Source organism: Monopterus albus, unplaced genomic scaffold (genome assembly GCF_001952655.1).
Source record: "Monopterus albus unplaced genomic scaffold, M_albus_1.0 scaffold31.1, whole genome shotgun sequence".
Classification (NCBI taxonomy): Eukaryota; Metazoa; Chordata; class Actinopteri; order Synbranchiformes; family Synbranchidae; genus Monopterus; species Monopterus albus.
The window spans coordinates 6011888-6025786 of record NW_018127911.1 but is presented as its reverse complement, the minus strand read 5'-3'; the positions used below and the strand labels follow the sequence as shown (position 1 = coordinate 6025786).

The 13899-nt window shown below is 41.5% G+C and overlaps 1 protein-coding gene across 5 annotated transcripts in view; it reads left to right on the top strand.

Moving 5' to 3' along the window:
- The first annotated feature begins 798 nt into the window (after nucleotides 1-798).
- Nucleotides 799-13899, top strand: part of LOC109958323 (RNA-binding motif, single-stranded-interacting protein 3-like) — a 135041-nt gene continuing 121940 nt past the window's right edge. For all 5 annotated transcript variants that reach the window (XM_020596868.1, XM_020596863.1, XM_020596865.1 and 2 more), the window contains exon 1: nucleotides 799-2137. In XM_020596868.1, coding sequence (XP_020452524.1) covers nucleotides 2063-2137 — 75 coding nt within the window. In that variant the 5' untranslated portion in view covers nucleotides 799-2062. The remainder of the gene's footprint in view (nucleotides 2138-13899) is intronic.

Sequence of the window (13899 nt, the reverse complement as noted above, 5' to 3'; positions counted from 1 at the left end):
CAGTACAGTCTTTTCATGCATGGACCACTGTACTTATGTAAGAGCACTACCTAAACCTGGTTACATCACATAACAGGCAGCACTGTGTCAGTGGGTCACTGTGCCACACAGCCGCTGAACTACATACACACTCTGTGTTGGGCCCTTCGCTGAGCATGTGTTGAGCATCTTTGTGTGCACTGACTTTGTGGAGGGCCATTCAGAACTGTCTTCATGCATTTATTTATATATGTGTGCACATTTGTGACATCATCTGAGTGTATGATGCTGTATGGTAGGGGATGGTTTTCAATACGCAAAATAAAATGTAAAAGATGTTGTTCAGTTTAAAGAACCTGAAGAATTTTGGAAATTTTTATTTTGGAAGATATGCCCTTGCTGCACCTGTCGAGTGCCAGCAGGGGGGCCTGTCTGTTTCAGAATTCTACTCCTTGTGTATTCTCTTCTTTTTACCCCAGCTCCTGCTCTTCAAACTCCCCAGCTCCACCTTTCTGCCAGCAGGACAGCCCATCTCTGTCCTCAGTTTTTATTTAGTGACACCCCCTACACACACACACACAGTCACACCAGGACTTGAACAAGAGCAGGACCAAACACTCCCACTGTTCTGTAGTTCCATGAAAAACACAGAGGATGAGAGACACAGACAGAGAGTGGAAGGAGAGAGGAAGGGAGGAGCGTAGCTGCGCTGAAGCCGAGCCCCTCTATGCCTCAGCACTCAGAGTGGAGCAGACGGCAACAGCCACAGAAACACACTCCCCTCTCAGTTACATACACAGACACACACATACCACACGCACACACCACCGTCACCGCTGCTGCTGCCACCACCAGCGGCACCACACACACATACACACGCACACAGCGACGGCTGCCAGGCGCAGTGGGAAGCAAGCCGTTAGGGAGAGAGCTTGAGAAGAAAGAGACGGATCACAGCGGGGAAGAGAAGAAAAGAGAAGAGAGTTGGAGGAGGCACCTTGTGGATCAGAAGGGATTTTCCTCTGTGTGAGTGCACGTCTGGATAAGGCTATCTGTTTCTTCTTGAGCAAGAGGAGTTTGTACAGAGGCTTTTTCTTTTTGCTCATCCTCCACGCCGGACTCCAGCAATATCTACCTATCTATCCCCGGAGCTTAACAAAAGAGGGAGGGAGTGAGAGACAGTGAGAAAAAAGGCAGTCACTGCTTCAGCTCCAGACCACCCTCTCTCCTCCTCCTCCTCTCCTCTCCTCCTCTTCTTTCTATAGCTCCACATCCATGTGTGAGTCCATTGCTGATTTCACTGTCATTTGAGGATAGAGCAGAGGACAGCGTGTGTTCTCCAGGATACAGCCGAACTCCCAGTGGGATCAGGGTCTTGTCTGGTGTGTGTGTGTGTGTGTGAGAGAGAGAGAGAGGGAGAGGGAGAGGGAGGCAGAACGAGACAGGAAAACAGATACACGGGAAGGGAAAAAGAGACGTAGAGAGACGAGAAAGCGAGAGAGAAAGAAAGAGAGAGAGAGACGCTGGAAAGCAAACTGAGGGACATGTTCGGGGCAGTAGAGAAGAAGAAGAGTGTGTGATTTTTAGAGCAGAAAGTGCAAGGAACCGGCAACTAGATCCCATTCGTTCCTCCTTCTTCCTCATCATCCCTCGCCTTATACCCTTTCCATCCTACTCTTCAGTCTTCCCCTATTGTTTCCTGCATTGCCTCCTGCTATTCCTTCATATCATCCTCTCCTAAACCTCCATCTCTTTCTACCCAAACCCTCTCTCTGTTGCCACTACGGATTCTCTCTGTCTTCCTGTCCAGACCCAGTGGAAGAATGGTTTTGTGAGGTTCCATCTGTGCTCCCTGACAAGTAGAGAGACTAAAATCCAAAGTACTGTCTGTCCTCCTATCCAGCCCCTTCCTCTGTGTGTTTATCACACGTACCTCAGTAAGAAGAGAGCGCTCTCTCTCCCTGCATCTTTGCTTCTGGGAAACAGTCGTCTGACAGAACCAGGCCAGTCCCTCGAAGTGATCGTACCCCACCTGCGGGCTTCTATCTCCAGCCTCCAGGACCTTCAGTTGGATTCCAGCTACATGGGAAAACGTTTGGAGCAGCAGCCAATGTACCCCCACTACACCTACTACTACCCCCACTATCTCCAGACCAAGGTAGGAAGTGAGGTTGACCTATTTTACCACTCTATCTCGAAGGGAATGCATACATGGGTGTTTTGCAAATATGCATAAGTGTTCCACCTGCCAAACTGCCTCAAAATCACCTTGCAACCCTTCTTTTAATGTTCTCCATACCTTCTTAATGTGCTGCCTCTAAATCTCCTTCCTAATCAGTACCACATCAAGAAAGAAAAAGCCATTTTCTGATAGCTATAAAAGTGTTTGGCTTACATGTAATTGCTACCTTAACTATATGCACCTTTATGGACCTGAACCCAAAAAGAGGTAGGAATGTAGCTAAAAAAGAAAGATTGTTTTACAAAGACAGGAGAGACCCAGATTTGCACCCGAAGTTGAAATAGTTAAAAAAAAAACACTGAGGTTGATACTGTCATTGCCTTCCAAGACAGCCTACTGAATGGCACCATGTCCCCCTCTCCCCCATCTGTCTCTGAGCAGGGATATATTGATGTCACTCTGCTGGGTTTTTTCCTTTTCCATCTACTCTGAGTGCTTGACCCCATCCCAGCCTCTTCAACCACACCAGCTATAAGTTCAAGTGCAGGGCATGAGGCCCACCCATCCCTCAGCCCTTGTTTTCTTTCCTACTAGTATGTCCCTCTGCCGGTCTGTCACCGCCCACCCCCACCACACCTTCTACCCCTCCGGTCACTGGCCACCCCCAGCTCATGATCATAGCATGTTATAGATGTGACTGATGGAACCTGATACTATATTAAGAACACAAAAAACTGAGCTCAGTTTTTGTCTTTCTAGTTTTAGTTTCATTCCAGTTCTCTTACTCACATATGCATGCATGCATACGCAGATGCACACATTCTAACACACACACACACACACACACACACGCTGTGTGTTCATTCCTTGTGGGGACTTTACATTGACTTGCATTCATTTCCTGTAGACTTATCCTAACCTTAACCATAACCACTATTTGCCTAACACCTAACCTTAACCTCATCCTAACCCTAAACCATGTTGCCACCATAAAATTCAATGATTTCCTTGTGGGGGACTAGCATCTGGTCCCCACAAGGATGGCCGAGTCCCCACAGTGTGAATGTGTTAACATGTTTCTCTCTTATACACACACACACACACACACACACACTGTATCTGATCCTTCTACTGTACCACCAAGAAGAAAAAAAAAGGATTACTAAGGCCTGATCGATTGCTCCTGCATCACATTGCCCAGCCTACTATGTCCTTTGTCCGGTGTGATTCATTTGTTTCTTTCTTTTTGTGTCATAGTAAATGTAAGGAGTTGTATGTGTATAAATGTGTACATGTCAGGAGGCAAGAGTGATGGTGGGAGAAATGAAGATAAAAGCATAGGGATAGGATGGTTTGAAAATATAGAGATCATGTTACTGAGTGTTGGAAAAGCAGGTAAGAAAAATATTACTCCACTGTTAAAAATATGCTGAACCTTGGACCAAACACAGACTGCCTGATGCATTTGCAGACTGACTGCCAAACATCTAGTACAGTCTTAGATACTGTTATTTAAACCAAGAACACCTTGCCAATGAAGTCTCAATAACGTTTTTGCCCTTGATCACAACCACTTATTTAATAATGAGCATACAGCAAACTCCCGATCTAAAACATTACAGGTAATAAAATTATTGCATTTTAGATAGGATACTGCAGCCTCCAGTGTTTTCCTGTGATTTTAACAAAATATCAAATTGTAACAATATAAATATTTCATAGACCTAAAAAGACCCTAAAAAATAACAAGTAAAACACAGTCACAGTTAAGAGTGATGGGATATCCAGTTTGTCATGCTGAAGAACCATAATGCTAAGATTACAATTAGACTGCTTTCTTTTTCCAGTTTTAAATGCTTCCACACTGAAGACACATGCCTCTCTGCCACACGTTGTGGGTAATGTCAGTTTACAACAAAGATGAAAGTTGGCGGAGATGAAGTACACTGAGGTGAAACAGACAAAAGGTTTGGAATGTCATCAGGTTTCATGTAGCTGATACTGAACTCAGTCAAAACTAATTAACTTGACTAAAGTGTTCAGTTTTATTCTGCAAAATGGCTTGAAGGATGAAGGTGGTGATTTTCTTTTTTTGTTTGTTTTTTGTTTATTTTCAAAATATCCCATACAGAGACTAAAACCAGCAATGAATGTGGTGTGCTCACTGTAATGTCTGTGAATCCAGTCCCTGGTTTTGTTAACTCCTCTGTGCCGGAGACTTCCATTGTTGTCCAGAAACTATTAAAAGCACACTGGTGAGACACAATGCTGCACTGGCTTACATATTTATTTCTCACAAAAATACGTGGGCTACATCTAGTGACCATTATTTTACACAGTCTTTGAAGTACTGTAAGAGTCACCTCTGCATGCACGTGACCTCTGCACTGTTTAGACCACACCACTAGCTTCTTGTGCCAAACTTAACAGTGTGAGCGTGCCACATTTTTTATGAGAAAGCAACATGTCACCCAGTGCAGCTGTGTGGCTCACTAGTGCGTTTTTAATAGCTTTTGGACAGCAGTGGAGATGTTCAGTAAAGGAAGTAGCTAAACCGGAGTCTGGATTTCAAGACATTATGGTGAGGACGCCACATTCATTGTTGTTTTTAGTCTCTGTATGGCATTTGTGGAAAATAGCCAAAACATCCCAAATCAACAGCCTTATCTTTTAAACATCTCTTCAGCTCTTCAGATTTAGTTTAGAAAATAAAATTAATATTTCCAGTTAACTGTGGGGTGTAGATAACACTGAATCTGCATCATGTTGACATTACCCGCTGATCTCCGAGCTGCACAACTCACATTTGGGATCTGTCTGATGTTTTCAAGAAATGTGCTCAAGATGAACAAACAGAAGCTGGGAACTGTTTGTTAATGCACATCTGTGATTTGGTTGTAATAAACAGCATCTCTAATGACAAAGATGCCTTTTTGATTGCTAATCTGGAAGAGAAAAGACATGTCTGCTACTGGATAATAGAAACTGTTGTTGCTACATTTCCATTTAATGAAAAAATCTTCAAGGATATATATGGTAATTGTCTCCTGGCAAGTGGTTTTTGTTATTAGATTTTCTTCCTCAACAAATTAAAATGAAAACACTCAACTGATCTTCCTTATTAATTTGATTTTTTAAACAAATGCTTAAAAAAGTTGACAGCCAGAGGTTCTGTCAGCACTTTTATCATTAGTTTTGCATTAACACTACATATTTACACTTCTAAGAAATGCTTGCATTGATTGCATCAGGTTTATAGTGAGCCTGAAAGAGTACTCCTAATTCTAGCAATAGTAAAAGAACAGTAGCTCCTGCAATTCAATAAAATAAGAGACTTGTAGGTTTACTGCAGAAGATACCACTGTATATGTTAGGTTGACATTAGCATTTCATGCAACTCTGTCATGTGCACAGATGTCATAGAGTGTCACACACTGCTGTCTCTTATTTTATGATTTATCTCTGTCAGTTCAAGGTCATCTCATTTCTCTCAAGTATTTGCAACAGGCACCTGGCCCAGACCGTCCCTTTATTCCTTACACTCTCTCCATCTTCTCTTCCCATCAGCCCTCCCTCCCTCCCTCGGCTGTCAAGGTCAAATCAAATTGGATCGTACCTATCCAGCTTTTCCTCTCGGCTGTGCTTGTATTTGTGTGTGTGTTCACATATACATCCATGTATGAATATAACCTGAACCTGTAAGTCAGCTTTGTATCCATGAGTGCATGTCAGCCTGTAATGTTGTCTGTCAATGTGTGTATGAGCGTGAACTGAATTTATTTGCTCACTCTTGTGGGTGTAAATTCAGGCATGTATCCTGTGTTAGGTATTGTGAGTGCGTGTCTGTGTGTGTGTGTGTGTGTGTGTGTGTGTGTGTGGCCTCTGAACAGTAAACTCCTGCCTGACCCCTTCTAGGTGCAGCTTGTTGTCATTAAAGCTCTCCAGGTCTCATAAGAATAGGTCTGTGCATGTGTGTGTGTGTGTCAGAGGCCCCATAGAAGAGCTCAGTTGTACATCTATATGGACCTTGTCAACAGCCTTGTGTTTGATCTGTCTGTGCTGCAATCTGACTTCATATATGAGAAGTATCCGTGTGCGTGTGCACTCGTGTGTGGACGCACTTGGAGGTGTGTAAATATTTGTGTGTGCATATGTAACTGTACAGGTGGTTTTCGGGCTCTTTTTCTTTCCGTACAGTGGACAAAGGCAGACTTGTATTGATTGTGTGGCCTGTTTTTACCTCTTTCTCACAAATTCCAACTCTTTCTCTTGCTCGCTGATCTGATTGGAGATGTAAATGGCCTCTTATTAATCTTGATTCCAGCAAGTTGAGGCTCTGCTCCTGTGGAAATCAATCATATGTGCACTGCCTTCACTACTCTACAATAGCAATCTTTAGGCAGGCACAGTCATGCGCACATGCACCACCTTCGCACAAAGGCAATTATGAAATGACTAACTTAAACTAACAATGTTTAGCCAAATGACAGTGTGTGTGGAAATGTGAGGCTATTAAAAAGAGAATTGCTTTTGCTTTGCCTCCATAATGGGCTATAGGTATAGTTAATGTACATTAGCAAGGGGTGGGGAGGATCAGCATGTCCTTTTATGTGAGCTTAGTGGCCTTTAATCATGTCTGTAAGAGGGTTCGAGGGGATAGATGAAGGGTTAATGCTCAAGCCCAACTGCATTGATGCATTCTCTGTGTTATTTGTCAAATTTTAACCAGAGGGTATGGCTGCGGGGGCAAGCTAGAGCTCAAATCTTTTATTTTTAAGTACAGTCACTGTATACGATTTTCCTAATTGCCCCTGTGAGCTGGTTTCAGTTGGCATGTTGTTGATTCTTGGTCTGTTGCTTAGGGGGCACGATTTAATAGTCTACCAAAAGGATTTTTCTTACATTTTCTAGGATCTCCAGTTTGTACAATTCCTAATTGGACCAAATCAAAGGGCAAAACAAATTATCGTATTTTGTGATTGTTGCTCTGACTTTATGAGCATTTCCCTCTAATTTTGCTGTATTGTGTCTTCACAGCCAGTTTCACGGCTGTGACAATAGAACATGATATGTTTCCTTTTTAAGAGGTGGAAACTTAACATTCTTGACATATGATGTTTAACAAGACAAATGTCTTGTTAAACGTGTGTTTGTGCCAACAGTAAAACTTCTAATACGCCAAAGTTATAGCTGAAAACACACTTATAAGTTAGATCTGCTGGACACTTCCTTTTGATAAGTCAGAGACTCTACTCTATGTGGAATGTCTTTTTGCCAATGTTAGTGTCAATGTCACTTTATTTATAGAGATTTATAAACTAACATAAGTACTTTAAAATATATTCTGTAGGAGACTGGCAGCCAGTGCAGTGATTACAGGACAGGAGTGATGTGTTCATTTCATTTAGTTAAAATTCTAACAGCGTTATTCTGGATACACTGCAGATGTTTGATAGTCTTATGAGGCAGACCGGTTAAAAGACGATTGCAATCATCAAGCTTATGGTGATGAAAGCATGAGTGAGTTCCATCAATACAACCATTATCTGTACTGCTTATCCCGAAAAGGGTCGCGGGAGGGCTGGAGCCAGTTCCAGCTGACGCTGGGCAAGAGGCGGAGTACACCCTGGACAGGTCGCCAGTCTATCACAAGGCTGACACATAGAGACAGACAATCACACACACACACACACACACACACTCACTCCTATGGGTAATTTAGAATCGCTGATCAACTTAAGCTGCATGTCTTTGGACTGTGGGAGGAAGTCGGAGCACCCAGAGAGGACCCGCACAGGCACAGGGAGAACATATTAACTTCGCAAAGAAAGGCATTGGGTCAGTCAGGGCTGAAACCCAGAAACTTCTTGCTGTGACACAGCAGCTCTTACCATGCCACCCCATGACTAAGTTTCTCTGTATAATCTCTGGAGATGAAACTTCTGAATCTTGCACTGCTTTTAAGATCAAATGCAGTTTTTGATAGGGCCTCAATGTGACTATTACATCTCAAATCTGAAGTTTCTAACCTGAGATTCTAACCTGAGAAAGGTCCAAGGATAGATCCCTGAGGGATACCACAGGTCATGATGATCTGTTCAGACCTACAGTCACCAACAGTTATAAAAAAGCCTCTCTTTTCCACATATGATCTGAACCAGCTCAGTGCTATACCTGTTAATCCCACCCATGTTTCCAGTCTTTCCAGAAGAATAGTGTGGTCCACATTGCCAAATGCTGCACTGAGGTCTATTAAGGCTAGACTGTTTAAGTTAAGATGAGTTTAGTTAAAATTCTGAAACTCTTGTGATACCTTCTAGTCCTTCTCATCTCCTATTATGCTTTTATTTGTCTTATCTCAGATTTGCTCTACTTTGATTTTGAACATGATTTTTACCTTTCTATACAGTATATAATTATGATTATTTGTGAACTTTCATCAGTACATGCATGCATGGAGTGCTTCTTATTGTAGTCGAGCTATTCAGGATTAGCATTTTTTTTTAGCTTCTGATTTTGATTGACCAAGGATGTGAATCTTTGATGATAATCACTAAGAGCAAGATAAGAGAGATGCGAAAGAAAAAAAAACTCACATTATCAACCAACCGGTCATTAATTGGCTGCAGATCAGTGTGCTAATATGCTCAGTGGCACACAAGGAGATTTAATTAGGGTAATAAGAAACGGCATTCAGCTGATATCAAAGTAATGACACATGCAGACACGCCTGGACATCTAAATAGAATATTCCATCCCAACAAAAATGAGCTTTTCACATTCAATTACTCTCTATTATATGCTAGATAAATGTGGTCTGTGGTTGGCTTAGCTGTGATGAGAAAACATAAAGGTGGGGGGGTGACAATATGGAGCCCCATGTAAACATAAAGAGGATGCCAAAAATTAACTTATCCACTGATCTTTTCTCTTTATTCTCCTTTTCTTCTCAATTCTTTGCCTCCTCATCAAACATAAAGTACTTTGCCTTAGCAGAAACAGCAACCATAAATGATGCTGCGCACATCACACACACAAACAGAACCTGAACTCTGTGTGTGTGTGTATCTGTCTGTATTGTGTGCAAAGTAAACAGAGTATGGGCTCTATAACCCAGCATGCATTCTGCTCATGCCCTGTTTTTCCTCACACATCTGCCTGCCTGCATCAGTGGTAGTTTTAAAACCAACAATATTATCATGTTCTTGTTGTTTAAGACCCAGCTATTCTGTTTCAGTCTCCGCTCTGCTCTTGATAAAATCATATGCTAATGTAGAAAATAGAGAAGAGCTTTATACTGCCTTCTTCCAGTGTCCTATACCCAGCACTCTCCCTGCTTTTCTCTGCCTAACTCCCAGTCTCTCTCTCTCTGCTACCATCTGTTCAGTTTGCCGGGCATGGGTAGTTTTTACTGCTTAAAAAGGACTCTCCTAACCACCCATATATGTCCATTTATTATTCTCTGTGAGCTGTTCTATTCTTGTCTCAGTACAGTAGCGCACACTGACCAATGCCTCTCTATGTTGAGAGCTTCAGTGGGTCAGTGCCTGCACTGTGGGGTGAGAAAGGCTCACCCCTGCCAGTTTTGTAACAGAGAGATATGTGGAGGAGAGAGAGAGAAGGAAGGAAAGAGGAAGGAGAGTAGAGTGAGATATATCAAAAAGAGAACAGATGGCTTTAGAGAAAAGAATTCAAAAGAGATCCAAAGGGAAATGAGGAGCAATGCAGTGAAGAAGACAGAGTTGCAGGCTAGGTCAGGGAATAATGGTGGTGCTGCTGCATTTTTAATAGTTGGCCACTTTGTAGCGACCCTTGTCTAATGGATTCTCTGCCTCTTAAAAGCTCCTGTCAGAGCCCTCTACCTCAAACAGTTACACCACAGAAACTGCTAATAGTCCTCAGCACTTCCTGATAGAGTGTCCAGTGATCTAATACTATCTGGCAGCAAACATAATTCCAGTTAGTATGCAGATGTTTTGGCAAATTGTGCTGAGAGCTGAATTTACTTACATGAAGCAGCAGCTGAAACACCGAGAGGTTAAAAAATGTCTAAGCCTCACAGTTATATCTCAATTCTAAGAGATATACCACTCTGGCCATCAGTGCACCAGCTTTTTGAACAGAGTGCTAAGTGCCTGACAAAGACTTTATTGGTGGAATGAAAAGGAAGTGACAAAGAGCAGAGCCTCTAGCTGTTAGCTATTTTAAGTGTGTGTGTGTGTGTGTGTGTGTGTATGTATGTGCAATTCAGTGCCAAATGTATGGCTCCTGTCCATAAAGCTCATCTAGTTTCTGGATAGAGAAGGAGATTCTACCCAGGTTTTACAAATGCCTACATCTTTGCATTGTATGGATTACGACCTTCAGTTATACAGTAAATGAATAAATGTACAGCCACCTCACATCCATTCATTAACAAAACAGGTGAAAAGATTAATACAAATGTTTAAAACGGTGATGTTTACATACCTACTCTTGTCATTTACTGTAATTACATGGTTCAAAATGCTTTTTGCAGTATCCTTGTGGGCCAGCATTCTAATACTGGACCTTTATCTGATTTACAGTGTATTGTGTAAGGAGTAAGTATATTTTGGGTGTTTCAAATGATTGGATCAAGTTGGATGCAGTCTGTTCTGCCATTTGGTGTTGATGATTTGTGTAAACACCACATACTGTAGAGACTTGTTTACAGATTCTAATTGTTTGTCTTCTGATCCAGAAGCTGCCTGTCATTCTCATTAAGATTATTTTAAAATGTTTATTCTTTTTTCCTCACATTTATTGGCTGAAACCTAGAATATCACATGTAAAAGTAAAAAATATCATTTTAAAAACTGGCCCAAAACAGTGAGAACTTACTACTAAAGCAAACAGTTTTTGAATGGCACGATTTCATGTTATTACTGGATTTCAGACATCGGCCAGCAATGCAGGACTAATTGTAGTCTACCATTTAATGTAGTGTATAATCCTTTGTATTTATTCTTGCAGAGTTCAGAGTATGGTTCTTTTTCATTTTTTAAATATTTTCTCATGTGTCTGTAAAGAGTACAGAATACAGTATGTGCTTTTGGTGACGGGAATCTTGTCTTCATTAGTTACAGTAATCTAGAGGCCTGTTCCTAGATTAAGTATGTGTGGTGTGGGAGCCCTTAAACACACAGGCTGTTGACCCATGATATCCCCATGTCAGCCTGTGTACACCATATGTGGAGATGGAACATGGGTGAGTCACTGCATTGCAAATGCGTACATGTAATTCATTACACCTGCTATGTCTACACGCTGTGTCAGATCCTGACATTCATTTTAGTTATCTCCCTCTTTAACTTACACACCAATGACCACTGCACATAAGTAGGATGTTTAATTTGTTTCTTCATGTAAACAATTATTCTCTTGTTTTTAATGGAGAGCCCATCATTTTATGCACATTTATTTACTGATTTTCTAAACGACTTTTTCTGTTTAGGGTTGTATGAGACCAGCCTCCAGATCGGAAACACTTTTTCATGCACAAAGCACATCGTTTACCCCTAACACCAAAAATGTAAAGGAGAGCATTCTAAAACACTGACATATTCTGCAAAATAACCAATTCTCAAAATAAATCTTTAAAGACTTGCCAGTGGTGACTTTCAGAAGAGGAAGCACACCAGCATTTTTAAGTCTCTTGTAAACTTATGACCAAAGCTCTTCAAGGCAAGAGTGAAATCTTCTGTCAGACACCGAGAACCAGCTGGGTGGGTGGAGTCCGCAAATGCCTCAACAGCATATATACCAGCTCAGTCCAGTCAAAGCCACTCAAATACATTTCTTTGGTACCAGCAAAGTTACATAGAGGTGCATATAAAAAAAAATAGACTTTTGCCTGAGCAAAATTATATAAAAACATCATTTGCCATCACATTAGCATCACCTGCAGGAAAATAGGATTTGACTCTTGTTGGATATTCACAAAAGTACAGGCCACATGCACAGAGTGAGAAGGATCACGCACCACATGCCACGCACATTCCAATGCACTAAAGTGCCACCTGCGAGTGTGTGTACGTTTGAACCGAGAAAACCTGGTCAGCCAGTGACAAATCATTTACAGATCCAGATCAAGTAACATTGAGTTTTTCACCTTATTTCTCCTGTCAAGCAGAATTATGTTAACACGTCGTATAAACCTGGTGTGGGACTTTATGTTACCTATTTACATTAAATCTCTTAATTATAACAATTGCCTTGCTTCCTGTATTTAGGTCCAAATCAGTTAATCATTTCTGACGGTATGTTTTGATGACCCTAATGAGAAACAGATTGTTATGAGAATTTCTTTCATGAGAATAAAGTTGTTTAATGTGCTAAGTGTTGATGCAGTATACACATCGCATAAAAAAACAAATAAAACAAAAAAGATTATATTTTCAGTATTACCACTTGGACATGTGCGAACTGGTAAGAGGATGCATTCTGTGTACTTGGCACTGTGAATTATACATCTTAGAGAAATGTATTTTTTATTTGTATTTTATTTATTTACATATCTTTTTAAATTGACCATCTACTATTTTTAATTATAAAGAACAACAGTGAAACAAAAATCTGTTTCTTTTGACATGTTCCAGAGAACTAATAATCTTAAAACACTGAACCTTAGCACACACACACACAGTACCTTCCTCTCCAGTGTCTCACCATACTAGCTGCTGACCATTGAACGTGTTTAAAATTTTAGAGTGCTTGCAAGCACACAAGAAGCATATTTTGTATCCAGTAGCACATTAGGACAGCTCCAAGTGTGAACACATTCTGGAGCTTGACCTCTGCACTCTTTCTTTCTCAGTCTGAGAGGAATATATAAAGAACTGCAGTAAAATGCTACCAAACTGCCACAGTGTTTGCCCTTACAGTCAGTTTAGCTGGGCTACAGACACACTCTTGTCTCTGTGCCAGAGGTGGCTGGCCAGGCCAAACAGCTCCTATTCCCTGCTAATGAAATCCTGAATAAAACCACCCCTGCTCAGCTTGATCCCACACATGCAATTGCACAAATACAAGCACACAAACATAGACACCCACTCTCCAGGATTCTAGCGTGCACACACACACACACACACACTGCAGTCTGAGCCAGGGATTATCCTGTGAAAACACTCCGTTTGTTGGGTCCCAGTCAAATTACTTTTCAAAGCTCACATGCTTTTATCAAAGCTGTGTGCATGCACATACGTGTGTGTGTGTGTGTGTGTGTGTGTGTGTGTGTGTGTGTGTGTGAAGGTAGTCCAAACATAGGCTGTTGCTAATTCCAGGGAGTGCATCCGAATGGTCACTAATGACACTTAAAAGTAAGCTGTCTGTATTTCCTGCAGTTCATGTGTGCGTGTGTGAGTCAGAGAGAGTTGCAAGTGTCTGCCTGCTCATATGCCAGTGATTTTCTAAAAATAGTATAACACCAAATCACCCTGTTGCGTTGTCTATTGGCAGGCTGGTCTGGTCTGTTTATGACATTTCAACTTGACCATTTGTGAATAGAGACACTGATACTCATAAACAAAGCCATAGAGTAGTTAAAGTTGCTTCCTGTAGGCTTTGTGCTCCTGGGATTCCGCTTCCTCCAGGAGGAAATATTTGAAAGGTTCTGCAGGAGTACTTCAAGGCTGTCCTCATTAGAACTACAGCACTGGCCATTCAAAGCCATAAAATACCCTGTTTTTTATGCCTCCTAGAGGGAAGGTTGAATGGAT